This window comes from Trichoderma asperellum, chromosome 4 (assembly GCF_020647865.1).
Source record: "Trichoderma asperellum chromosome 4, complete sequence".
NCBI classification, from domain to species: domain Eukaryota; kingdom Fungi; phylum Ascomycota; class Sordariomycetes; order Hypocreales; family Hypocreaceae; genus Trichoderma; species Trichoderma asperellum.
In genome coordinates this window covers 4558538-4584731 of record NC_089418.1, presented here as the reverse complement: position 1 = coordinate 4584731, position 26194 = coordinate 4558538, and the positions used below count along the sequence as shown (strand labels likewise).

Genomic DNA, 26194 nt, shown 5'->3' with positions numbered 1-26194 from the left:
AATGCGAATATGTCGTCGTGGACAGCCGCATTGGTCGTTTGACAATGAGCAACAACGACGGCCAACTCTTGCGAAACTGTTCTCAGTATCCGTGTTAATTGAGTGCGAATATGAAAGAGACGAGAGTTTTGATTATACAATTGATTGCACAATCAACTTTTGACGATGAATAAATTATATAAATAAACTCGCATTAACGTAGCAACTTGAAAAATGAGAGTCTCAAGTGGATTAGAGAGCGCCCTTCTTGCTTTGCTTATGGAAATATACCATGGGCTCTAGAGAATACAGATACAGCGAGCAGTATCTATGTAAAGTGTTTCTAATTTTTTTTTTTCTCTTAGAGTTCATTGTTCCATCTCATTCCTTGTTATCACGCTGAGACATATCTCTAGAGGTGGATATAATGAGCGATGCTGTGCATTAAGTCGATCGGGTTGAATTGCGCCATGCTGACTGGTTACGATCAATCGCCTGCAGATCCGTATACGCGCACCATGCCCCGGCAATCGGATTACCAGGGTAAAAAGCACTACTACTGCTCAATGGGATGCACGCCTCTCTACGCCTAAAATCCCGTCTTGAAGCTTTCCGTGAACGTACCAGCTTCCTACGAAATAAATACGACAAAGGGACAAATTGAGACAATAGAGTTCGAACAAATCAGATTAGATCATGTCGTCAATCAAGATATTTGTAGCAAAACGTGAAAAACAATGCCCAGTCGGATCTACCGCTTCATGACATTCAGCCTAAAACGCCTCTCCCCACCCGGATCTCTTCCCGCCTTATCGCTATGCCTAACATCGCAAGCTTATTGTTTTACCATGCATTCCTGGACACATTTATGGAATTGGCTGTTTTCGCTCAGTCTCAGAAACGAGGTTGGGAATGTCGTCAACGCTTGCTTGGCCAAGCAAGATGGCGTTGACAGCCGTCAGAAGAGGGTAGTCTTTCTCCAAGCCACGGGCCTTGAGGAAGCTGTTGACCTCAAACGCCGTGCTGGTACCCTGGAGCTTCTGGCCGTTCAGATCCTGCTTCTCTACCTCGTCGACAGAAATGCCCTTTTCAACAGCCTTCTTTGCGCATCGGAAGTTACGACCTCCGGAGCAAGAGGTGATCAAATCAGCAACACCGGCGGATGACTCTGTGAAAGTCGCAGTGTGCACAGTCTCTCCAAAGAACTCCTTGCCGAACTTGACCATTTCCATCAAGCCAATTCGCATCACGGCGGCCTTGGCATTATCGCCCCAGCCGCGGCCGTCAACGAAGCCCGCAGCCAGGGCAACAATGTTCTTGAGCGCACCTCCAAGGGACACGCCAGCGACATCAGAGACCATCTCGACATGGAAGTAAGGTCGGTGGAAAAGGGAATGGAAGCAGGTGTGGTCGAGCGGAGGATACTCTGCGGGCACAGGTGTCAACTTGGTCTTGGACATGCGGCCGCGGGCATCGCGGTGCTGCATGTCGACAGGCTCCGTGACGGTCATGGTCAGGCCGGGGCTCTGAGATCGCGGCGTGGGAGCCCTGCTGTTATCCATTGGCGGCGGGTCGTAGGCAATGGTTGTCTCGGACCACTTCTCCGCGGCAATTTCACTGGCAATGTTGGCCCCGCTCAGAGCACCGACGTAGATGTTCAAGCCGTCGCCAATCCATTCGCTGAACAGGCTGACGCCATCGTCGGATACGTTGACGCCCTTGATGCAGCTGATGCCACGGGCAAAGGGCAGGATCTTGCCGCGGATCTGGTTGCAGACGTTGTGGATGAACTGGTGAGGAAGGTTGAAGATGAGAATCGTAGAATCCGTGACGGCGTCAACGAGGGAGGGGTTGGCGATGATGTTGCTTGGGAGGGTGATGCCGGGGAGGTATTTGACGTTTTCGTGGTATTTGTTGATGACGTGAGTCAGCTTCTGAGGAGCCTCGCCGATGGACTCGTCGTAGTGCTTGGAGCTTTTGGAGATGGTGACGTCCTCCTCATACACCCACATCTGGACATCCTCCTCAAAGACATCTTTGTTCGCTCGTGTGTTTTCGGCAACGATTTTTGCAATGGTGGATCCCCTGTATCACGAATGAAACCCGTTAGATTTTTTTCTTCCTGACGCAAGATATTGATTGATCTTGACACATACCAATTGCCAGATCCCACAATGGTGACCTTGTGCTTCTTCTCGTATCCGCCAAGGAGAGTCATCTTGCCGGCGGTTGTGTTGAGGGTGGAGTAGCTGCTGCTGCTGTAGCCGTACAGACGAGTGAGCTGTGAATTCCGCAGATAGGAGCCGAAGCGAAAGCCGCAGAGTCGAAGCATATACAATCTGAGCAACAACCAGGGGAGCCTCCTATATATAGTATCCTGTAAGTCTTATCTATCCGCGCTGCGAGAACAGGGAAGTTGCTGGAGAAAAAATGACCTGCAGCTCGTGTGCCAAGCTCAGTGCTCAATGACGCATAGGTTCGGCTGGACCACCAGGTACACAGGCTCACCGCCTGCCGCATTAGGCGTATTCGCCCCAACCGATGAACCGCTGGGGCGGCAGCAAATCGCGTGCACCAACCGCTTTTTCCCGCCGAGATGCGAGGGATGCATCGCAATCACATGCAATATCGCCAACCCCTGGCGCGAATTGGACTTTCACATGCCAGCGTTGGATGGCGTTTCTTCTTTACTGCGATTGTTATCTGCTGATATCACAGGATCGGTACGGCCATCATGAAATTCTCTTGGCCTTGGCGGGCACCGCAGATGAAGGAGCATCCATTTTGATGATCCTTGGAGCCGAGCACGGTTACATTGCATATCGAGCGCATAGACAGACATTGGACGCACATCACGTAACAGGCCTCCAGCTGCACGTGCAATTGTGTGATATGATTGATTCAACATGCAAATACGATCCAAAACAATAATCTAATTCCATAGCCATGCCATACATGATTGCCGTGCAAAATCGCCCATTGCTCCACGTAGTGCGGAGCCATTGTCAGCACCAGTGAGACACGACGAGATTCAAGCCAAGTCTAAATTCAAAAAACGCCCGCTCCTTATTATTACTACTCCTTCTCCTTCTCCTTCTCTTGCTCCTCCTCTTCCTCATTCTCTTGTATCAAAGATGCCTTTTCCTCATCTGTGCCGCCCGAGTACGACTTGCGTCGCAGCATCTTCGTCTTCTCTTCCTCCTCCACCGTCCGTTCGCCATCACCAAAGATGTGCTTGAACACCCTGTCATAGCTGTACCACATGACGCTAAATGATCCTGATATTATACTCGCGCACCATCGAGGAACTCGACCTGTCTCGTCTGCCAAAATCCTCGTCAACGACATCATGCATATCAGCATCGGTGCCCAAGCAAAGATGAACACAGCATGGCCAATCTTTTGCTTGATGCTGGTGGCCGTATAGGGCTGTAGCGACGCCAGGTGGTCTTGGTAGGCCTGGGGAAGCTCATGTTCCCTTGCACCGTCTTTCAAGAGCTTCAAGTATCGAGCGCTTGGCTGGGCATAGTCGGGGCTTGGTCTCCGGGGGCCCAGGGCAAGCCTCGCCCACCAGTTTTTGCTCTTGCCCGACTCTGGTTCAAGGGGGATATATGGACAATAGAGAGTTCTTGCGATGAACGGTCTGGGCACGTCTGGGAAAGTCGGCTTCTCTGGGATGCCAATGTCTGCGGGCAGTGGGAGACAAGGCACCACGATTTCCTGGTAGCCCGAGCCGCCCCCTTCGGTCCTCATGATGTTTCGCCAATCCTCCTGTGTGACTTCGTATACGATTCCCATGAGGCCGCCGTCCCAGCCCTGCCCGGACTTTGGCGGGCTGATTGGCGGGATGATGGGTGGATGAAGAGGATCGGGTAGCTTGGGTTCTTTCGGCAGTTTTCTGTATCCGACATTTGCAAAGCACGGCTCTCGATAGGGAAACCCGGGCAGGTCGAACGTCAGCTGCAGAACCGGCACGGAGACGTTGATTTGGGAAAGCGGCCGAATCTTGCGCATCCCCAAGAAGGTTTCTGCACACATGTTGGAGCCATAGGCTAGATACAGGATGGTTGTGGCAGCCTCTGCAAATTCTTTGGGCGCATCCTCGGCGGCTTGGGCGAGACGTTTGGGCGAGATGTCTGGGATGGACGATATGGGCGGATATGAGCCATCTGCCGGGTGCTGCTCAGTGGCCTCGGCCTTTTCCAGCGCAGCTACGGCGGTGGAGGGCCTCTCTGGAGATGCTGATCGCTTCATGCTGGGCAGCTGAGATGGCGACAATTTGGTACGCTCGAAAACAAATCAAAGGCCGTCACAAGATTCGCGGGGATGGGCATTTCTACTATTTATCCACGCAAGCGGCACACCAGCTTGAAACGCGACCAGGGTCCATTTTGTGCCACATCCTACGCAACGCTGCCTAGATCAATCGCAACGCACATCCGCCTCTACTTTTTTCTCTACGCTGCAGCTAGCTGATGCGGAATTCGACGCCTGCGGAGCGTCGGACTGACCCTCGCTGCGAAAACCGATGGCCCGACCTATCGTAACCTGGCGCCAGCTGAATAATCACGGCCTATGACACATTCTCTCGCACAAGGGGGAAACTCCGCACACGATTTGATCTCTCCGCTCGGCATTCTTTTTCAATGGATCGCTCGATCTAATAAGACATCTGAGTGAATCATCCGCTTATGGGGCATCCAGGCACGGGCTACGCGTACGACTCTTTTGCAGTGCCGAAACAAGGTGAGGCGGGCCGTGAGGTGGCATCGGGCCCTAAATTGGCCTGCATGGAGGCGAATAATGCGGTGAGTACCGATATGATTGATTCGGTTGCAGGTTTCTGATTTGACAGAGAATTTCAAAGTATGTCGGCACATTTATATGTGCATAGTATGCCACATCGCTGCCCAGCTTTCCTATTGCAGACAGCAGGATATTATAGGAATACTAAGCAGTAACCGTAAATGACAATTGCGACTTGATTCAACGAGCGTCATCTGTAAATCTCCACATGATTGGTCGCAAACTCATCGCATAAGCTGCGTCAATATAGAGCCAATAGCATGTAAGAATTGGGTGAATAGGTAATCAATCAAGCATCACGTTAATTAATAGAGCCCTGCTTGTCGCAATCCTTGCGACAGGCCGCATCCACAAATTAATATGCGAATCCACATCAGCCTCAAAGCAGACGAGACCCGCCCCCTATGAAGGCTGATTCAAGACGGCACTAACCACCTCGCACATGTGCCAAACAGATTCGCTAACAGCGCATGGAACCACCTGTAAAGACCCTCTCTAGAGGCGAATGAGACGCGCCAGCGCCTCCCAAATGGGTAGTCCTCGTCAGCCTCACACGGCGTTTCTATTAGGTCCACCTTTGGAAGCTTAGCACCTCCTCCAAACGCCATCTCGTTCGTCCCATTGCGACGCCAGCTGGGTCGAGCGCGGCTCAGGACACAGTGAACAAGGGTGCTAGCCTTGTTTTAGGCAAAGTGTCTCAGATGGAAACAATGGGGCGCTCGGTGAAAAAGGAGAATGGGACTCGAAATTAATATGGGAATACGAGTAGATGTCGTGTCCTCTTTTATGGGAGAGATTGTCACTGCCTAAAAAAAAAGCTCAGGCCAGCAATTTTCACCTTTGCGCCTCTTCTCACTCTCCCTCACCTTCGTCAGAGCGTATTCTGTGATGCTTTTTGCGTGAATGAAATAAAGTCTGAGATCAAAGTGAGTTTTAGCGTTTGTGCTGCGCCTGTGCCAACTTTGCGCTTACCTTAGCCTCGTCGGCTTTGCTTAGGATTCTTCAGACTTGGGCAAAATTACTCTGCCATCCACTCGTTATTATTACTATCATCAATTTGTTGCATTGTTGAATCCGGAACCATGGCTGCGCCTGTGTCCGATGTGCCCAGGATGGGCGTTGAGATGATGTTGGAGCGCATCATGGGCGCGATGGAGAAGCAGGTAAGGGGGCTTCTTGATTGAACGGCTGAGGCTGCGAGATTGCCGACGGCAATCTCGGGCCCATCGTTCGGATGCTTCTGCGGAGATGAGACTGAGCCTGACGAATGCGTCTAGAACCAAGAATTGGTAGAGCTGCGGAAAGAATGCTCGGATCTACGGTCCTCAAACAAGAGCATGGAGATTATGCTCCAGAACATTGCTGTACGCCGTCACCCTGTTTGGATTGCAGCTTGCGCCGCTTCCCAATTCTATCGCGTAGTGCAATACGCATTCTGTCATGCCAGCCATTCTAACATCCCATGGTGTCCTCTAGCAGCAAGGACGTAGCCACAGTCCAGGCGGCCTCTCTCCCAGCGTCGGCCGTGAGCGAGCCCGTTCGCCTTTCCTGCCTCGCCATTCTTCAACGCTCCAGACTGTTCCTTCGCAGATCTCCATCACATCGCCAACTCGCGAGCTCTCTATTCAGTCATACCCTTTCACCGACGACCGCGAGATCCCTGGTTTTTACGTCGTTATCCCAGCAGGCGGTGCTGGTACGCGCCTCTGGCCCCTTTCTCGAGAGAACCATCCCAAGTTTCTCCTCGATGTCAACCTCTGCGGCAACAGTCTGTTGCAGTCGACTTGGGATCGACTCCTCCCGCTGGCTGGCCCTTCGCGAATGACTGTTGTCGCAGGTCCTGCCCACTCCGAGGGCATCTTGGGCCAACTGCCCAATTTGGCCGCTTCTAACCTCTTCACTGAGCCTGGTCCCAAGGATTCCATGGCTGCCATCGGTTTGGCTGCCGCAATCCTCGTCAAGCGCGATCCTGAAGCTGTCATTGGATCCTTCGCCGCTGATCATATGATCTCTGGCGAGGATGCATTCCTCGGTGCTGTCACTGAGGCAGTCGAGGTCGCCAAGGAAGGCTATCTAGTCACAATCGGTATCGCGCCGTCTCACCCTGCCACCGGCTTTGGTTACATCCGACTGGGCGACCGCCTCAACCTCAAGTCGGCTCCTCACTCGCGACTGGTCAGCTCCTTCAAGGAGAAGCCTGATGCCCACACTGCTGCCAAGTACCTCGCTACTGGTCAGTACCGCTGGAATGCGGGTATGTTCGTCACCAAGGCCTCTCTCCTGATGGAGCTGATGAAGGAGAACTGCCCCTCCCTTTACGAGGGCTTGATGAACATTTCCGACGTGTGGGAGGATGAGGCCGCCCGCAAGGTCGCCTTGGAAGAGGTTTGGCCTATGCTGGAGAAGATTCCCATCGATAATGCCGTTGCAGAGCCTGCGGCTGCGCAGGGCAAGGTTGCCGTTATTCCCGCTACATTCGGTAAGAAGTTCGATATTCGACAAGTCTTGGAAAGATATCTTGTTGCTGACTCGTACTAATTAGGTTGGGATGATGTTGGTGACTTTTCTTCTCTGGCTGAGATGCTTCCTGCAGAGTCCAACAGGCCCCGTGTGTTGGGTGACCCAAGACTTGGTAAGATGCCCTGTTTTCTTGATGCTGGCATTTTTTCCACCCATACTGATATTTTTGTATAGTCGTCTCCGAGCAAACTGCTGGAGGAATCGTGGTTCCCGTGTCTGGCCGACTCATCACCTGTCTTGGAGTGGACGACATTGTCATTGTTGATGCCCCTGATGCGCTTATGGTTACCACCAGGGCGCGTTCCCAGGAAGTCAAGTCCCTTGTTAAGAAGTGCCGAGAGGCTGGCTGGAAGAATCTGTTGTAAAACTTTTTTTTGCTGTTTACGAAGATGTGTCTGTTCTGAGGCCTTTTTTTTTCTAGCCTTTGCGGGAGTTGCCCTATACAGCTTGGGCACAATAAGGCGGTATGTCGCTACGCATTTACTACGATTTAATGCTCTTAGTTATCACTTTATACTTAAGATCCAATCAATCTCACTTTCAATTCGCAATTCAGACGCCTTTCGCTACCTTAAACCTTGGTTCTAAGGCCAAATCCTGCTGCCTCAGGAGTGCAGACGCTCTGCGGGCGACTTGCCAGCTGCGCGGTGCTCCTTCCCTCTTTTTGTGCTCGTCCCCTCTCGATTCTTGCCCAAGTGGCAGAACATTTTTTTTTTCTTTCCCCTCTTCACAGCTCTCCTCCCTGCCTCTTCTCTGCACATATTATTCTCTCTTCTTCTTCTCTCCTTTTTTTTTTCCGTTCTCGTTCAACTTCTTTGTCGGTTTTTGTGTTTATGACGTTCATCGGAGATATCTCTGTTCCCAGCAAGTGTTGTGAATAACCTCTTTCCCACAACATCTTGCCAGAATCTCTCTCCCCACCGGTCCTTGCAGAGTATCCTTGTTTTCTTACTATTCCTCAGAGGATTCTCCTTCTCCCTGCCCTATTTGACAGAGTTTTGTCTGTTCGGCTTTCCCTTTTCAAGAATCTGCCTGCTCTATCAATCATTTTTCATCAACGCCGTGTTTTATTCAATCACGCCCCATTCAAACATCACTCTTCACTATGGTCCCAAAACTTCGTACGAAAACCAATACTCGTGCCAGAGTGCAGAGGGCACCGACCAAGTTCAGTGAACTAGAGGTAACGCCCAGTCGACCCAATGAAAAGCACCATCCTCCTTCCAAGGGTGACAAAGAAAATTTGCTGCTCTCTCAGGAAAATAGAGATGAGTGCTATCTGGATGACCACAATATCGGAGACTCAGTTTTCGACGAGACACAAGACATCACGAACACGGCTTCATTTGCATGGTCGGACGCTGGCTCCACCAATGTAACCCGTCGCAGCACCCCAGCTCCCCCGGATGACTTCCCAATCGAAGAGTTTTGGGACTTTGATGATGAGGACGATGAAGTAATTGAACAGATGTTTAGCCAGGATCCCAAAAATAAAAACCTGCCTGACACTGTGCCTCTCCAAGAACCCTCGCCCCATGTCGACTTCTCGGAAACTGCGTCTACCATTCGCCGCAGTTCGCCTTTTCTGACAAGTGATGCGCGAAAAGACATTTGGGATTTTTCTGATAGTCTATCAGGAAGCGACTCACCTCCAGAGGAGATTAAAACCGGCCAATCAGAGAAAATTTGTCTCGAGCCGAATCCTAGATCACAAAAAATAGCGATTGATGACATATATGATGCCACGCCGAAGAAAGATGCGATGCCAGCTCAGGTAAAGACTGCAGTTGAATCGAAGGCTATGAAGTCAAAGACTGTCAGTGTCATGCAAGATCATTCCACTGCGGCGGCCATGCATTCAAATTTTGAGACTACTAGCCAACCATCTTTGCGTGCCTCTGCAAAGAACAAAAAACACCTTCAGAAGGCAAAAGAGCCCATCCGGTTTGATCCGGTGACCCAGGAGATTGTTGATATACCCGTATCCAAGAAGAAAAACCCACCTCCAAAACGATCCATCGTAAGTGCTCTACAAGAATCTGCAAAGGGATCGAGCTCTCCGTTTGTCAGCACCAAAAAGGCATCTCGAAAACAAGCTCCCAAGCAAAAACAACCCAAAACTCAGCCTGCAAAGAAGCGCAAGCCCGAGGCGGAGACAGCCCAACACGACTCACCCAGCGTCGATATTTTGAAGAGCAGTCCCGTGCAGATTGTCATGGCCGGTTCTGCAGAAGTCTCACCAGATTTGCGCCCTGTTCATCATGAGAGCAAGGCGATGGAAATCCAACCCATCTGCGCAGAGGATATTCCTGGTCCAAAGCACAAGCAAAACGAGCACCTTCATCAAACGTCACTCGCCATGAACGAAGCCAGTAATGGGCCCGAATCACTCTCCATTCGTGCTCCTGCCAAGAGAAGGAAAGTATCTAGACAGTTTACCATTTCTGAAATGGGCAGCCCCGTTGTTGCAAGAGATGCTGCACCTATGAAAAAAGCTGGCCCTGCCATACCTGAGCTGGATCCATTAATGATGGAGAGCACAAACCCGGTGGTAGCAGTACAGCGTCCATCTTTTTTGAGGACTGCCTCGGGGGACAAACTGTACGGACAGCAGTCGGATAATGTTGTTGGAAGCATTGATGGCAATGGCCCATCAAGATGGCTCCGCAGGGTGGACGAGCAAAAGCCGTCCCTAAAGCGTAACTCCAGCACGGGAAGAAACTTTCACGATAACATGATTGAGAGTTTCCTGCAAAATACCAAACCACCGCAAGGCCTTCAAGATCGCCGGCTAGATGAGGTGATCCACCATGGCCAAGTTTATAATCAGATTTGTCTCACGGTGAACGTAAGTAATATCCCAAATAGGCAGTTCAGAGACGTGGAAGGCTGACAATGTGATAGCAACTTATGGTTCACCTGGATGGAAAGAAAGCGGCCGCCTCTAAAATTGTGGAAGCATACCATGCTGGCGGGACGTCTTCGATAACGTATATGCAGCAGCAGTGTTTGTATGACTGCCAGAGAGTGGTGGCCACATTTCGCAGACATGGTGCACTATTTGACAAAAATCTACAAGCTGCCAAGGACGCCATAAAGACTCGTAGGCGGGCTCGAGCCAGGGTAGTGGGCGAGCTTGATGAGCTGTTGAAGTCGCGTAATCAGGCTTATGGCAAAGCAGGTTCGAACCTTGGAGCTGTTGTTTGATGGATGAAGTAGGTTTGTGTTCAGCGTACACTATTATGCTACTTACATATCGTTTTACATTTGGTAATGGCAGGACAGATTGTCGTGGAGGTCAAGATCTAATAATGCAGGGGCAGAAGGAATGCAACTATGGCTGCGTTGTCAAATGCGTAAATAGTGACAATTGATCGTATAGCACGCGCTTGCTGGAATAAACGCATCGACTTGAGGTGATATGGGCCGCATAATGCATCGTATGGCTGCCCCGTGCGATTTAAAGTGCCCACCCCACCAATTATGTGGCATTACATGATGGAGGCCTGAAATCATGAAGCAATATCTTGTCCGAGGCGGGGGTGTTTTGCTATATAAGAATAATGCACCAGATGGATCAGTAGACGGAAGATGAGCTGGATGATTAGAGTAAGAGGCTCAAAAGTGGCCACAAAAAGAAAAAGAAAAAAAAAGGTACGAGCGTGGATGACAGGGAGAGCCGGCGGTGAGAGAAGAGCGTCGCGGCGATACCGGGATATCCATATCCTGGTCCTCGTATGTAGGCAATCATCATCACCGGTTGTCTGGGTGGCCGCTGCTGAAAGGGATCGCGAAGGCCTGCTAAAAGCTAAAAAGCATCTATATCGCCGACTGTTGGGTGAAGTCACAAGGCCAACACATATCAAGATCACGCCTGGGCCATCTGGAGACACTTCTTTCAATTTAAACAACACTTGAGCTCTGACGGCTATTAAGATGGAAACGACATCAGATATCTCGGGCGTAGTGGGTGAGCGGCGGCCGGGGGATTTCGAGTGTGCCAGCGAGCACTTGCAAGATGCAGCACTGCGGGGAAAGCAGAGTGGCATGTGAGGCGGCGAGAGTTGAGAGACATGAGTGGATATTTGAGTGACTTGGGGGTGGCATTTTGGATATGGGGGGTACGGCATGGTATAAGAGAAGGTGAGCGAGCTGGGTGGGTGAAAAGCGGCTGCTTATTGTACCCTGAAAGCAAGATGGGAAGAGACAATGGATAGACTTGCTTGTAAGAAAGAGGAATATGCAAGGAACAGAGAGGAAAAGGAAAATAAGGAGAGGGAGGAAGGAATCTAGAAGGCGAAAAGGGGGTCTGTGAAGCGATGATGGCGATGATGCCGAAGGTGTTGGTACAAGGCAAAGTACCTATCGTGGTATTGCCGCATCCCGATTTGCCGAGACAAAAAGGTGACGTGACGTGCATGCCAACGGGTAGCTGAAACGGGAGATGAGGGAGAGAAGAGGCGGAGAGAGAGAGCTTTAGGCCGCCTGTGGATGCGTCTTTGGGGGGCAAGCAATCCAGTGAAGCAGGAAAACGAGCAAGGGGGGGCCTGGAAGGGGACCAAAAAGGCGGCGTAGCATCCTGGGCGGAAGAATAAGAAATGGAAGCGTGTAAGAAGGGCGGGATGTTAGTGGGCGTGAGTGTGATGAGTGGTGACAACACAGGAATTCCCATTCGTATATCTGTTGGGGGCGCGCCGGGACAGGTGGTTGCGTTTGCTGTGACTGTGCATCTGTCTAATGTGCTGATTGATGCGCTGGTGGCCTGCGATTGACGATCTCTGGGGATTTTTATTTTCATCTGCTTTCTGGGTTGAGTTGTTGGCCGATTATTGGCTGGATCGAGGAACAAGTGCTGTGCTGTTGGAGATTTGGAGACGAGAGCGGCTCATATCTTTGGGGGTTTGTTTGGTGCCTAACTGGGGATAAATATCAAGAGCCGGCACGACGCGGAAGCACAGACGAACGCATTAATCGAGTCGAGGCGGACCAAGTCAAGCAAAAGGCGAACAAGCGTCATCACCACTCTACACGATGCCTTCGACGAGGTCTTCATCGGCGTCCTCGTCGCCAACCGGACACTGGAGGTGAGCAGCAGCCAAAAGGCACATCCATCTCACTTACACCTTTCTGATTACCTGCCCATTTCCTTCATCGCATGTTTTGCTACTCTTCCCATCACCTATTTATATACGACGCACATTCACCATGAGCATGACCATGACCATGGCTGCTAGGCTCAGCCTCGTCTCTTCTCTTCTTCCCTCAAAACACCCGCAGTAGTGGTGGGCGTTTCTTATGCAGCAGCAGAGCCTGAACGTTGCTGCTTGGCGGCTCTCCAAGCCATCGTTGCTCCCGGCCGCTGCCGGTGCCTCCGGCGCTGCCTCTGAAGCTAAAAAAGAGTTTTGGGGGGGCGCGCCTCGGTTTCGACGGGCCCTGCGGTTTGCGGATTTGGGAGCAATGGAAAAGCATAGAAGGCAGAATGGCGAATTATCGTGATGATGCGCACCGGCTCAGGCTGCCGAGGGCCGTCCAGCTGATTGCGCATGATTCACAACGTGCTGTCATGGCCATGAGCGTGGACATGCACATACAGACGGCGCTTCGTCATAATCTGCTTGCTATTCATGGCCATATAAAGCCTCGCACACGCTCTCTCGGCTTGCTGCCCACCTGACATGACACCCCCCCCTTATCGACTGCTGCCTTATTGTTATTATTATTGTCACTGCCCAGCCCTCTTATACCGGGGGTTTCATGGCAGCCGTGAGCCTCTCCTCAGATTCGCTCCAGAAGACCGGCTTTTAAAACCTGGGCTGGGCTGGCTGGACCCCACGCCCCGCAATCTAATTTTTCGATGGCCATTTTCTCGGCAGCAGCCCATTCTGCCGCCACTACCACTACTATTACCACTGCCACTACGGCTACCACCACCACTACCGCTGCCGCTACCACTGCCACTGCCACCACGCTTTTTACTGCACTGCTTCTGCACCTACTACTGCCGCTACACCTGCACTTTTTCTACCAAGGTTTTTTCTCTCTCCTCGTCACATTCCACCAGCTTCGCCGTCGTCTTCTCTTCTCCCTCCTCTTGCCAACAAAGCTCCTTGATCCCTGACCGTCTCTCTCTTCTCTCGTTGCGCCCTCTACAGCAGTCGTTTTACCGGCCTTTCCTTGGTCTACCGCAGCCGCCACAGCTCCGGCGACAGCACCAGCTCGTCCGAGTCAATTCGTCCTTGGGGCAGCAGCGCCGTGTCGACGCCGCGCGACGATTCGCACAAGAAGAGGAAGAAGCGCAGCCACAGCACCAGAATGCCTTTCCGACAGCGCATGGCCCGCCATTTTGGCGATTCTGTACGGCGTCACTTTTCCTTGTCCGCTTGTTGATTTCCACTTACAGCAATTTTTGATTTTTTTTTTTTTTTCCCTTTGAGAATCATGACTCCACCTGTTTTTTTTACTTATACACACGTACAAAAGCTCAGACCACACATACACCCATACCATGCGCATACATGCTGCAGCAGTAGTGCTAACATCACGTCATTGACTATGATCGACAGCTCTCGCCCGAAAAGCCCTTCCTCAGCTACTACGATGTCCTGCTCACCGTGGAAGACATGAAGTCGCTGAAGAACGACTGGCTGACCGACAACAACATTGCCTTTTGGGAAGAATACTTGGAGCACGAGACGCTTCCGCGATTCCCCCAGGCCCGCATCATCCTGCTGCGCCCGAGCATGACGTTTCTGCTCATGAAGGAGCCTGATATGCGCCACGTTCGATCTGCGCTGCCAGACTTTAACAAGGTCACCCACGTCTTCCTGCCCATCAACGATAATCGAAATGTTGCCATGGCCGAGGGCGGCAGCCACTGGTCGCTGCTGCTGGTGTCTGTTCTCGACGGCATCGCCTTCCACTACGACTCGCTCGGCGGAGCCAACTACGCCGAGGCAAACCTGGCCACGCGCAAGCTCAGCGAGATTGTCCAGCGGCCCATTCGTTTTGTCAACCTGGAGGACTCGCCCCAGCAGGAAAACGGCAGCGACTGCGGCGTCTTTGTCTGTCTTTTGATGCGACACCTGCTCGTCAAGCGCCTCTTGGCGGCTAATGCTCGCGAAAAGGTTTCCATGAGCATGGCAGGAAAAATGGTCGATAGCAATGGTGGCCGGAAAGAGATGCTCCGTATTATTGAAAATTTGCGTAAGGAGGGAGAGCGTCGCCGTTCGTGAGTATTCCCCCCTTCTCTTCTCTCCTTGACAATGGCTATTCCCTTTTTTCCTTTGATGCACGATGGCTGACAGAGCATCTAAGGAGAAGTGCGAGCCCCTTTGCTTCAACCAAGACTCCTCCGCGAATTGAATAGAAAGCTGCTCGCTTCGGCTCTTGGGAAGATTTTGAGAAACTTATGCACCAGTCCGAGAGGCAACATGATGAGGAAATCAAGCAGCATTCGGCCAAACGACGTAAATCGGGGGAACTACCTGCCATTCCTGATGATCCAGAGACGAATAGCCCAAAGCAAGATGACTCAAGGGAAGACAATCCAAATGTGGCTACGCAGCCTGGACGACCTATGACGAGAGCGAGAGCTGCTGCTGGTAAAGGAGAATTGCAGTCTCCAGCGTCATGCAAGCGCTCTACCTCGTCTTCTCCGCAGAGCTCGACGAGTCCGAAGAGCCCCAAAAGCTCTCAGAGTTCGAGCACTCAGACCACTCCAAGCCCGATTCGCCGAATGCGCAGGATTGTCCAACCGCCTCGTGATCCCAACAAGCCCACCTGGCTAGAGTTGAAGTTCGCCCACAATAAGGGCGTGAAGCGGACCAGTAGTAAGGCCCAGCGACCCGCCAACGCCACGCCCATCAAGGACCGAGGTCTCAGAGCATCCTTGGAATAGTTTTTCGGCTGGTGCCTGCACAAAATCATACCAAAGAGCGACGGCCTATCTGGCCGCTTAGATTAATCGTGTCTTTGACTTCGTTATTTTTGCCTTTCTTTCTTTGTTTATTTTTTTCTTCTTCTTCTTCACTTCAACTGTGTTTCCGCTTCCTATAGCGAGCCTAGTCTTGAGTCTTTTGATGAAAACACTCTTGCAATGTTTTGGAGTTGGATACACATACGGTATGAGTAATGCGGAGGCGAAGGAGCATACCAAGAAGACTCGAAGAAGGGATAAGCGAAAGAATTTTGATTTGACTGACCTTGATGCTTGTACACCAGAACGGGTTGTGCTGTGGTTAGCGACGAGATGAGACGAAACAAGGCGAGACGGAAACGATACCAAACTTTCTTCTTTTTTGTTTTACTTTTTACTTTTTATCATCTTTATTATGAGATATGACCATGACGGCTTCAGAAGAGGGAAGAGGGCATGGCGCTACAGGACATGGGCTTTTGACGCCTTTGATAACAATGTCAAGGCTGAGGCCGACTCTTTTTTATAAAAAAAAATTCAGGAAGGGATAGGATCGGCTTCTATTTTAAGCATAGCACTTTTTTTGAGCATTGAATTTTTGAGTACTGATCAATAAACTGACGATTCCTTTTTTATATACCTGTATAAACTCCAAACGCCATGATGTTTCCATGCTGTGAATCCGTCGCCTAGTTGAACAAGGGGTATTCTATAGTCCCGCCTTTGGCACAAGTATGCCTGATATGCCCACTATCTCAAAATGTTATCGAGATATGCCATCTAGCTTGTAATTGGCAATTCCATCCACCAATCATCCTTTATAGATGATTACTCTTTATTCACAAACACCGGGTTCTGCTCCATCGTCGCTGAAATATATCCTCTTAGCGCAGCCCATCGATTTGACACCGCTGGTGCCGGTGCCGGTGCCGACGCCGATGCATTTGTAGAAGAAGCTGGAGCTGCTGCATGCTTTTCAGCCGGCAGGCCACCATTCTGCGGCTGCGCAGGCATGCTCGACAGCTGCGCCATGCTCACGCCAAACCTCTCCATCTCACCCTTCAAGAGCCTCTCCTTCCTCTTCAGCGCGCCCTTCTTACTGCGCAAGCTCTGATGCCTAATCTTGCCGGACAGGATCTCGGCGGCGCCCTCGCCGGCAGCCAGCTCCGGTAGCGCATCAGCCAGGCTGTCGAGGGAGTTTAGCGTCGTGGATTTCTTGGTCTTGCTGCGGCCGCCACGCTTGAGCGCCTTCTTGGACACGCGGGCGGATGTGGTGGAGGTGACGCGGGAGACGAAGGAGGAGTGCTTGATGGTGCGCTTGTCGCGCTTGGAGGAGAGGAAGGAGTCGCTTGTGGAGGCGTTTTCGCGAAACGTCTTTTGGGGGGCCAGAGGGTGGATGGAGTTTGTGATGCGGGCGTAGCGGAGGGAGGTGGCGGATGGTTTTTGGGGGGCCTGGAGATTTTTTGAAAGTTAGAGTGGGATGGATTTTGGCGGGAGGGGGGGATATTTTCTTACCATTTTGGCTGGATATTACATGTGAGTGATGCTGCTGTTGTTTTGTCAAGAAGAGAGCTGGTGTTGATGCGAGGATGGATAGATGGAAGGATATAAAAAGTTTTGGTGGGGACGCTTTCTGCGCTCGGTGAAGGGTGGAGCCTTTGACCGACGGTGTGGGTGGGGTAAATTTAATGCCGGAGTTGGCTAAGATGGATCTTGTTGTATGTAAGAACTGATAGTATAAACCTTGTTCACTTTTACGCTTTTCTTCCTCTTTCTTTCTCACAGGGAACCGTACACTGCAGTTGGATTTCTTTGATAGCGAGAGAAATGGACAAGATAGAGCACCTGCGAAAGGAGATTGCGCAGAGGGAGGCTGAGCTGGCTGATTTGCGGGCACGGCTAGCTGCGGAAGAAGAGCTGAGATGCACGGCGGGCGAGACGCAGAATGGCGAGGAATGGAAGTGGCCGCTGGACGAGCATGACTATCAGAGGTATAGCAGACAGATGATTGTGCCTAACTTCGGGTTACAAGGTATTCATTCTTCTTTTGTCGTAGCCCATCGATGTCGCAGTAACTGACTTTGCCTGCTCGTCGAGGCCAACTCCACGTAAAGCAAGCCAAGGTCCTTCTCGTCGGCGCTGGCGGCCTGGGCTGTCCCGCGGCAGCGTATCTCGCAGGTGCTGGGGTCGGCACGCTGGGCCTCGTGGATGGAGATGCGGTGGAGGTGTCGAATCTTCACAGGCAGGTTGCGCATTCGACGGGGAGGGTTGGCATGATGAAGGTTGATAGCGCGGTGGCGTATCTCAAAGGGTGAGTTTTTTTTTTTTCCTGTCTCTCTCTTTTCTTCTTGAAAGTATTTGGTTATATTAACAATGTTTTTATTATTATTATTATTATAGGTTGAATCCTACTATTACTTATAATGCTCACGCCACTCATCTCACGCCTCTAAACGCCGAGGAAATCGTCTCGCAGTATGATCTTGTGCTCGACTGTACGGATCACCCTACCTCGCGCTATCTCATCTCGGACATTTGCGTTCTTCTCTCCAAGCCGCTCATCTCCGCTTCTGCCTTTCAAACTTCCGGCCAGCTCATCGTGCTCAACAACCCCCCTGGAAAGGGCCCCTGCTATCGCTGCGTCTTCCCGAAGCCGCCTCCGCCGGAGAGCGTCGTTGGATGTGGCGAGGGCGGCATCATAGGACCTGTTGTGGGAACCATGGGCGTGTTGCAGGCACTGGAAGCGATTAAATTGATTGTGAGGGGAGATCATCTCAAGTGGAGTGAAACAAACGGCCAAGGGGAAGAAGTGAAACAGGTCGGCTTGCTGCTTTTCAGTGCCATGGGCGATGTGCCGTTTAGGACGGTGAGGATGAGGGGCAAGAAAAAGGGATGCTTTGCCTGTTCTGGAGATGGGACGGCTTTGACACTCAACGAGCTGAAGACGTCAATGGACTATGTCCAGTTTTGCGGCGTCAACCAGCCGGTCAAGCTGCTTCAGCCTGAGGAGCGCATATCTGTTGCTGAGTATGAGCGCATATCCCAGCAGCACAAGAATCACCTTCTCCTCGATGTGAGAGAAAAGGAGCACTTTGGAGTATGCAACATCAAGGGGTCGATCAATGTTCCTATAAGTCGGTTTACAGCTCATCGTGGGCAAGGGTCGGATTTGTCAGACTTGATACCAGGAGATGTTGCCCCAGATGCGCCGATATACATTGTCTGTCGCGTAGGCAACGATTCACAGATTGCGGCCAAGAAGCTGAAAGATCTAGGTGTAGATCGCAATGGAGAGCGGTTTGTTGGAGATATCTTTGGCGGGCTGAAGGCATGGAAGGAGACGATTGATCCGAGTTTACCCTTTATATAGCCATGAAGCCATAAGATATTAGAGCATCAATTGCGAACAAGAGAGTTTTTTCATTATACATAATACACGTACGAAGTACATCCTACACGTCCACAGTCCCAGCAACGGGGAAAGGGCTCTTTTTTTCTTTTTCGTCCACCGGATTTTCCGCCATCCCAAGCATGCTTTCAAAGTTAAGGAAGACAAGAAAGCAAGATTTTTTTTTTTTAACACGCACCGTATGATTGCTAACCACCGCGCATATTTATCGGTTCTTGTCAGAGAGTGTTTGTTTTTGTTGTCTTAAACCATTGTTTTAAACAAAGGATGCCGACTTCTTCTTATTAAATGCTCGCTGATCCTTCAGCCACCTTCGATATCCGGCAACGCTCTGGATCTTTTCGCCGTAGAAATCGGGAACTGAAAAATACTTGTTAGAATGATCGACTATGAGTCATATATATATATCTCATGTTCGCCATACCTGGGTTGCCTGCGCTCGAGTTTGTAGGGTCGGCGCGATGCCTCTTGACACGTGCAAAGAACTCGCCCTCCTTCTGCATCATCTGCGTCTTGAAGCGTCGGTTGATGATGTAAAACACCTGGTTGCCGAGCGTCGGCCCGACCAGCCAGCCCATGCCCGCACACGCCATGGTCATGATGCCCAGCGTGAAGAAGGGATCCAGCGGAACCTGCGCAATCAGAGGCTCGGCAAAGCCCTCGGCTAAAACGACGGTGCCGACCGCGCCGCCCAGCAGGCCCGTGGCCACGGAGAAGAGCAGCTGGATGCGGCGGCGGCGAAGACGAAGCTTGAAGAAGGAATCCCAGTCGAGGGCCGGCGCCGAGCCTGGGCCGCCGGCCGAGGCGCTAGAGTAGGGCTGAAGACGCAGACGGAGGGCCGACGACGATGACGCTGACGATGGTGTGGGGGAGGAGGCGCTCCGACGAGTCTTTGCGACGAGGCTGGCGATGGACGGCCGCGAAGTGCTGGAGCCGGCCAGGCTGTGGTTGGCGCGGGTAAAGGTCGAGGGCAAGGCGAGGGCGCGAGACCGAGCGCATCCTCCGGCGGCGAGGGGCTGCGGCGGCTGCGCCAGCGAGAATGAAGCTTTGGGAGCACATCGCACGAGGCTGGCTGGCGCTGCTGCGGGGATGCGCAGGCATAGCGATTTGAGCGAGGACGACATGGTCGCGGGGTTTTTTCTTTTTGGCGGCCGACTTGCGAGGGCGCCCAGGGCCAATTGAAGGATTCGACGGCTGGGAGGGCGGAGAGATGGTGATGGCCGAATCGGTGCGTTGTGTTGTGCCGCAGGCTGCTCTTTTTTTTTTTTTTTTTTCCACTCCAGCTGCAGGGTTGATTTGAAGTTTTGAGATGCACAGTTCAACCCATGCTTGGTGGAGGTCGGCCCGGGTGCTGTTGCGGCCCCCCCACCTTTGGTCGCTGAGCTCTAGTGGGCTGCGGACACTGTAAGGCTACAGGCAGTGCTAGCCCCTCTAAAGCATGGGCGCCTTGCTCAGTATATGTAGCCCCCCGGAGCCGAGCTTGTTACATCCAACGCTAATATCACCGGTCCCGAGAGGTTGCAGTAGTTGTTGGCCGCAGCTATGTCTCGCTGGAGGAAGTGAAGGATTGCAGCGCCAGGGTCGCATTCCTTGTCGTTCGCCCATGTTCTGATCCAGGGTAATCGCTTACTCCTTGTCTGCGGTGGTCGATGAATGATGCAGTAGGACAGACAATCAAACGGCTGCTCGCAGTATTTCGCAGCTGCAGACCTCATATCGGCTGGGCTTTGGCCAGGCAGCGCCAAGAAGGCTCGCAGCTTGATGGCGCTTAGTCATCAAGTCTATCCAACTGACGTCGCGTCTGTCGGCATCGGCATTTCCATCGGCAACCTTGCTTGTTGCACACAAAACTTGTCCATTGCACACGCCGCGCCTCGAACGAGAGGCTCTCCATGACCAGCAGACGCAGACAATGAATAGGCGCGTTGGCTGCGCGAGAGGCTGCTCCCCCCTTCGCAGCGCCCTTTCATGATGTTTTTCGACCCGGAATTCCTAGATCGCCGCCTGGCTGGCAAGGGACTGGAGCCGCTCTTTCAAGCTGCCGATCCGAGGCGCAACCCGACCCTTTCGAATCCAGCCCAGCCCCCGACGTCGCGAATCGCCATACCTCTCTTCTCGAAGCCTGCAGACTATGTGCCTGGCAGCGGACCACCGTTGCGGCCAATATCCTTGCTTCCCGCAGGCGACTCCACAGCGTACATCATCGAGCGTGTCCTGCTTCCTTCTCCTGGGCCTGCGGCGAATGGCAGGCCTCTGCCGAAACGAATGGCCTACTTGATCGGATGGCGCGACCTGCGCGCTGCGAGCATGCTCGTCCCCGCAATGCAGGTCCTGGAGTACGTTGCCCCACGGACGCTGGAGGAGTTTGAGGCAAAGCTGGAACAGGAGGTGGACGACGAGAAGGAGAAGCTGCGGAACGAGCTCAAGTCGGGCGCGGCGGCGCCGCAGAAGAAGAGGAAGAGGGGACGGCCTCCTGCTCACAGCCAGATAAAGTCTGCCGTTGTGGCAGAGCCCGTAGCTGTGACCCCGACGAAGCCACGGCACAAGAAGGGCGTCATAAGTCTGTCGACTCCTCAAAAGTCTAGGCTGGCGGATTTTGAGTGGCTGTCAGAAGAAGATGGGAGTCCTTCGCGACAGATAGCTGAGGAGCAGTTTCAGAGCTTGCATGGCTTTTTACCTGAACCTATTGAGGAGGGTAGCAGCGTAGCTGGAGACACAACCGACCCTCTCCCCAGAGATCTTGTGCATCCCGTACGTGGTGCTCCACAAACAGACATTCTCCATCTTGTTGGTAGCGACCTTGTGAAACAAGAACAACAGTCAGCATCGCCTAATCCAGAAGTCGCAAGGATTAAAACTCCTATTTCCGCTGATAGTGGGCTGCAGACGCCAGCGACTAATAAGCACAGCTTACCTACCACAGTGGCTCTGTCCGTTGACGAGAGAAAACGGGGCAATCAGCCTCTATGCTTACCTCCATCTTCAACATCATTACCCCCCGTAGTGCAGACAGTACAGACACTACAGAAACAGGCAGAGAAGCAGAACCCTCTGATCAACCTTGAGAAAGGCGTCAAGGTAGATCAGAAGCCGAAGCAATCGAAGAAGAGACGCAGATCTGAAGATGGAAGTGCAAGGACTGAGACTCAAGAGGACAACGGTTGGGTGGTGGAGAGGATAGAAGATGTTGAATATTACGAGGTTGATGGCCATGGCTTGGTGAGATATTTCAGAGTGAGCTGGGAGGGCGATTGGCCGCCAGATCAAAAGAGGACGTGGGAGCCAGAAGAAAACATCCCAGCCAACCTCGTGCGCAACTTTTTCAAGAATTCTAAGCATAAACGAAGAGCCTTGTCAAGGCTAGGCACCGTTGGTCAGAGTCAGAGCCAGAGCCATCCCGAAGGAACAGGCAGGGCAGCTAAACAGAGTGGCAGCTCTTCACGGAGCGCCCATAAGCAAGGCTCCTCTCTCAAACAGAGCAAACTATCGTGGCCCGCCGTCCGTAGGAAGTACAAGAGCGTCAGCGAAGCTTTTGCCGCAGAGGACCATGACAGCCCCGAGATGATGGACGACGGCTACGATGCCGAGGAAGAAGAGCTCAGTGAGAGCAGACAGAATGAGTATTTTGTCGTGACGGAAGATGGCGACGATGATATACATGGCCGGAGTCTTTGGCCAAGCGCTGGCCCTCTTTCAACTGGATTTGGCGTACTCAGGGGGCTGCAATAAACTGTTTTATACCCCCCCCCCCCCCCCTTTTTTTTTTTTTCTTTTCTTTTTTCTTATTTTCTTTTCTTGTTTTTTTTTGGAGACAAAGTGCTGAATTAGAAAAAAGAATGTGTATCCGAAGAGCGTTCTTTTGGCATTTACTTATTTGTCAATTTTCAGTCTTCCTTTGCGGGGAAGACACTTGCAAAACGACAATATTTTATAATCGCTGGCTGGGCTTTTTTTTCCTTCTTAGCGCATTGGAGATTTGATTAACCCCTTTTTTTTTTATTTTCTTTTATCCCCCCCTTTTTTATGAAAAATGGTATCGGCGCAAGATTGATTTTTTTATTTTTTTTATTATTAGTTCTTTTATTTGGCGGCGCGGTGCCAGGGATATGGATTAGGCGATTTTGAGACCTTTGGAGTTTTAGAATCAAGGGCATTTATTATGCAAAAAAGAGGAATTGAGAATTTCTTACCTGATAGAATAAAAGAGTCGTGATTGTTTTTATGCATTAATTTACACTTTGTTGAATTCTTTATGCTCCATGTCCTACGCAGACTGTATTAAAGAGGGGAGGTCATAAGGGGGATTCATGCAAAGTAAAGCTTCATAGCAACAGAGGCACATGATGTATTATAAACTGTTTGCCTATGATTCAATTCAATATCAATCTGCTTATGCATATCAGTGCGGGTATAAATGTTAGATACTAGAGCAATAAAATGAAAAAAGCGAAAAGAAGCAGAGAAAAACTGCCTCCCCAGAATGCAATAGCAATTCTAAAGGTGCCTCTGACTAATAAAAAAAAAATGCAACAAAAAGCGGTCCGTTTTGATATCAAATAACTTTTAACCCCAATAACCCCCCTGGTTATGAAAAAGAAAAAGAAGGAAAAGTAATAAAGTAGTAAAAAGAGAAGGCTAAAAAAAATGAAACAAATGGCGACCCGTTTCAATATCAAGTATCTTTTAACCCCAATATCCTCCTTCGGTTATAAAAAAGAAGAAGAAGAAGAAGAAGAAGAAGAAGAAGAAGAAGAAGAAGAAGAAGAAGAAGAAGAAGAAAGGAAAAGTAAAGGGAAAAAGAAACCCAATTACCGCCTCTCCAAGCCAATCATCACCATCCCAAAAGCAAAGCAAAACTTGACCATTCCTCTCAACCCTAGTTCGTATCCCAAACTCCCGAAAAAGGAGAAAGAAAACTCACGGCACAACTCCCGTGTCCATTACCCTAACTCTGGAAACGCCGAGATACTTCTTCACCACAGCAGCCACAGGCGTCTTCTTAATGTCGCGGCATCCCATCTCGCACCCCTTTTCGCACTTGGGCACCGCACCCAGACCAAGACCCTGCTCGGCCGCCTTCTTTCGACGGTGCCTCGCTAGCATGCCGTACTGCTCCCACGTGCGAATGTTAATCTCGCCGCGGCTCAGAAAGTATTCGTCCCAATGCTCTGCCCAGTCAGGTTCATGGAGAGTGTTTGCCATGAGCAGCTTGGTGTCGTCCTCGTCACTCATGCTCCAGCTCCATTTTCGGCGCGTTATTGTGATATTGCTGCCGATGATTCTGTAATCCGTGTCCTTGTGGTTCTCGAGATCGTAGAGGAGGTTGTCGACTTCGTCTTCCTCAATATCATGTTGCAAAGCAAGGCGTTTCTGCAAGGAGAGGCGCGTTGGACCCTGTTGGGCGGCTGGCTTGGCGAGATGAGGAGGTGGGAAGTTATACGGGTGCGTGTCCCAATATCTCTCAAGGTCGTCTTCGGGAAGATATTTGATTATGCCACAAGGAGGCTTAGCGATGTGGTTGTTTATCTGCGTTACGTCGGGGACGATGACCTTGAACATGCCCTTTTGATTACAGTATTTGTAAATGTCTGAGAATTTGCCTTTCCAGATGAGCTCGTCAACTCTTCGGGCATGGTAGAGAGATGTAAATTCGACGCATAACGAGTCGTTTGCCACATCGTGCTCAACACGAAGGATATGTTTAAGCCCGATTGTGTTGATAAAATACCAGATGTAGTCACTGGGGAATCCTTTCAATAGGAGCGATCGACTGTATCTTTGTGATACAATCTCTTGATCTACCCAGCATACGTCAAAAGAGACAGTCGGAACAAGCCACGCGTGTGCGTGATACTTGTCGGAATTTTCATCCTCGTAGATGAGAGACGTAGTCTGAACTGTGCGAACAAAATCTGCGGCCGGCCTTGGGTGCAAGAATTCCACCATCACCGTCTTTGTGGTATTATTGGTGATGGGTAACGTGTTGAGAGGTGTGATATTGATCATTTGCCCGTGGGTCTGGATGCCTCTTACAATCTGGGGTAGTTTTGCGCCTGGCGGCAAGTTTCGAAGTATGACTCGACGGCTTCGCTCCGCTGCGGGTGTGTTTGGAGGAGAGGGTGCATATAGCCGTCGACCATAGATGGTTGTAAAATCAGAATGGAATTCGAGACGAATTTCAGCATCAGGCGTCTCGATTCTTGTGACAGCCTTCTGGGGAGCGTCGATGAAAGGATCGATTTCGGAGGATTGTGTGTTCTGGGTCACAGGGGACTGGCAGTCTGGAGTATCGAGATTCGTGAGATCTGTTATATCGTTCTCGGACGGGGTACAGTCTAGTAGAAGATCGGATAAACCGTCTTCTGTCTTTGCTTCATCAGAGATTGTAGAGATACTTATCGCAGGCGAGGCTGGAGTCAGCCAGGGTGAGCCGCCAGAGGACTGTCAGACGGTCTGGTTAGTAAAGCTGTAGTAAAGAGTGGAACTTTGGTGGGAAAAATCTTGCTTACCCTCTTCATCTTGGAGAGGCTTGAAGGGTTCTTCACACCCTCAATCATGGCAATGTTTCCCGTGAGAATATGTCCAACACCGGCGAGAGCGCTGCCAAGGGTGCAAACGGCAAGAAGTAAGTTGGTGTCTGTCTCTTCTTGGGGTAACTCCTGGAGCCTGGATTCGAGGTTTCTCTACACAAGCAAATAGGGTTAGTCTCAGGCGTATATGGAAGCTGAAGCCTGTAAGTGAGGAATGGGTGTATGAGGGCAGCTCACTGCTTCAAACAGCGTACGTTGTAGCTGGTGGAGTTGTTTGCACAAAACATATTTGATATCCTGAAAGATTGCGAGGCACTCGTCCCGCTTCTTATAATTTTCAAGGAGGCCATTTTGAACAAGGTTGGTTCGATTGCTCTGGATGGCGCTGTTTGTTGAATGTCTGGGTAAGAACTCTGGAGCAGTGATGAAAGATTCGCCATCATAAATCTCTGTCGTGTTGGGCCTATTCAAGGAAACACGTTGGGTTTGCAGTTCAAGGAGCTCGGTGTTACTGCTGTGCTCTTCGGGTTGCACAAGACCAGGGCAAGGGCTGACAGTCATTGATGGAGACGGCACAAGGCTGATTAAGTGGTCTGTGGTTGAAGCATCCATTGCAACAGAAGAGAAGGTTTAGAAATTTATCCCTTGTTGCAGCATTGAATGCGGAGTGGATGATGATAGAGAGGGTGAAATTGGAGAAAGAAGAAGACGTTCAATCCAAGTTCAGATTACAGTTATAGCTAAAGTTGAGCAGGTGCAACGGCCTGAGGCAGTGAGTTGCATTGGAGCTGATGGAGAGTTCATCTGGTGCACGCACTGGGAGCAAGGCAAGGATAGATTGGATGAACTGGCCATGTCTTTCGTTTGTGGCGCTGAATTGTATAGCAAACGCGAGCATCCATAGACAGTGAATCACGAATGAATATTTGGTTTTCATCTTGGGAAATTAGGGTAAGGGATGCTGAATAGTAGCATAACACAGATGAGACCTAGCAGTTCACCATGGCTAAGATGATACAATAACATAACGGGACA

At 51.0% G+C, this 26194-nt stretch overlaps 11 protein-coding genes across 11 annotated transcripts; 6 read left to right on the top strand and 5 right to left on the bottom strand.

The window, feature by feature from the left end:
• Window positions 1–651: 651 nt before the first annotated feature.
• Window positions 652–2392, bottom strand: GLD1_2 (mitochondrial glycerol dehydrogenase Gld1). The gene is made up of 2 exons (XM_024900480.2): window positions 2136–2392; window positions 652–2064 (listed from the first exon to the last, which is right to left on the bottom strand). Exons 1-2 carry the CDS (start codon window positions 2309–2311, stop codon window positions 846–848), a joined length of 1395 nt encoding a protein of 464 aa, XP_024758982.2. The 5' UTR covers window positions 2312–2392; the 3' UTR covers window positions 652–845.
• A 346-nt stretch (window positions 2393–2738) lies between these two features.
• TrAFT101_007896 (uncharacterized protein) lies at window positions 2739–4794 on the bottom strand. Its single transcript, XM_024908401.2, has one exon. The coding sequence runs from the start codon at window positions 4231–4233 to the stop codon at window positions 3055–3057; it is 1179 nt and encodes a 392-aa protein (XP_024758983.2). The 5' UTR covers window positions 4234–4794; the 3' UTR covers window positions 2739–3054.
• A 1073-nt stretch (window positions 4795–5867) lies between these two features.
• Window positions 5868–7670, top strand: TrAFT101_007895 (uncharacterized protein; the record flags this gene model as incomplete). The annotated part of the gene is made up of 5 exons (XM_066128174.1): window positions 5868–5948; window positions 6063–6149; window positions 6262–7264; window positions 7328–7417; window positions 7480–7670. The coding sequence occupies 5 exons, from the start codon at window positions 5868–5870 to the stop codon at window positions 7668–7670; spliced, it is 1452 nt and encodes a 483-aa protein (XP_065984291.1).
• Window positions 7671–8410: 740 nt separating this feature from the next.
• Window positions 8411–10512, top strand: TrAFT101_007894 (uncharacterized protein; the record flags this gene model as incomplete). Its single annotated transcript, XM_024904103.1, has 2 exons — window positions 8411–10153; window positions 10210–10512. 2 exons carry the CDS (start codon window positions 8411–8413, stop codon window positions 10510–10512), a joined length of 2046 nt encoding a protein of 681 aa, XP_024758985.1.
• A 1824-nt stretch (window positions 10513–12336) lies between these two features.
• On the top strand, window positions 12337–14671 carry TrAFT101_007893 (uncharacterized protein; the record flags this gene model as incomplete). Its single annotated transcript, XM_024900462.2, has 4 exons — window positions 12337–12389; window positions 13458–13659; window positions 13869–14533; window positions 14626–14671. The coding sequence occupies 4 exons, from the start codon at window positions 12337–12339 to the stop codon at window positions 14669–14671; spliced, it is 966 nt and encodes a 321-aa protein (XP_024758987.2).
• Window positions 14672–14713: 42 nt separating this feature from the next.
• Window positions 14714–15202, top strand: TrAFT101_007892 (uncharacterized protein; the record flags this gene model as incomplete). Its single annotated transcript, XM_066128173.1, has 1 exon — window positions 14714–15202. One exon carries the CDS (start codon window positions 14714–14716, stop codon window positions 15200–15202), a length of 489 nt encoding a protein of 162 aa, XP_065984290.1.
• Window positions 15203–15825: 623 nt separating this feature from the next.
• On the bottom strand, window positions 15826–16801 carry TrAFT101_007891 (uncharacterized protein). The gene is made up of 2 exons (XM_024906830.2): window positions 16736–16801; window positions 15826–16672 (listed from the first exon to the last, which is right to left on the bottom strand). Exons 1-2 carry the CDS (start codon window positions 16736–16738, stop codon window positions 16049–16051), a joined length of 627 nt encoding a protein of 208 aa, XP_024758988.1. The 5' UTR covers window positions 16739–16801; the 3' UTR covers window positions 15826–16048.
• Window positions 16802–16977: 176 nt separating this feature from the next.
• TrAFT101_007890 (uncharacterized protein) lies at window positions 16978–18663 on the top strand. The gene is made up of 3 exons (XM_024900545.2): window positions 16978–17252; window positions 17318–17531; window positions 17621–18663. The coding sequence occupies exons 1-3, from the start codon at window positions 17048–17050 to the stop codon at window positions 18588–18590; spliced, it is 1389 nt and encodes a 462-aa protein (XP_024758989.1). The 5' UTR covers window positions 16978–17047; the 3' UTR covers window positions 18591–18663.
• TrAFT101_007889 (uncharacterized protein) lies at window positions 18620–20400 on the bottom strand. Its single transcript, XM_024900495.2, has 2 exons — window positions 19054–20400; window positions 18620–18989 (listed from the first exon to the last, which is right to left on the bottom strand). Exons 1-2 carry the CDS (start codon window positions 19751–19753, stop codon window positions 18886–18888), a joined length of 804 nt encoding a protein of 267 aa, XP_024758990.1. The 5' UTR covers window positions 19754–20400; the 3' UTR covers window positions 18620–18885.
• TrAFT101_007888 (uncharacterized protein) lies at window positions 20151–22969 on the top strand. Its single transcript, XM_024908402.2, has one exon. The coding sequence runs from the start codon at window positions 20598–20600 to the stop codon at window positions 22356–22358; it is 1761 nt and encodes a 586-aa protein (XP_024758991.2). The 5' UTR covers window positions 20151–20597; the 3' UTR covers window positions 22359–22969.
• Window positions 22970–22999: 30 nt separating this feature from the next.
• Window positions 23000–25771, bottom strand: TrAFT101_007887 (uncharacterized protein; the record flags this gene model as incomplete). The annotated part of the gene is made up of 4 exons (XM_066128172.1): window positions 23000–23015; window positions 23551–25070; window positions 25139–25312; window positions 25397–25771. The coding sequence occupies 4 exons, from the start codon at window positions 25769–25771 to the stop codon at window positions 23000–23002; spliced, it is 2085 nt and encodes a 694-aa protein (XP_065984289.1).
• Window positions 25772–26194: the final 423 nt, after the last annotated feature.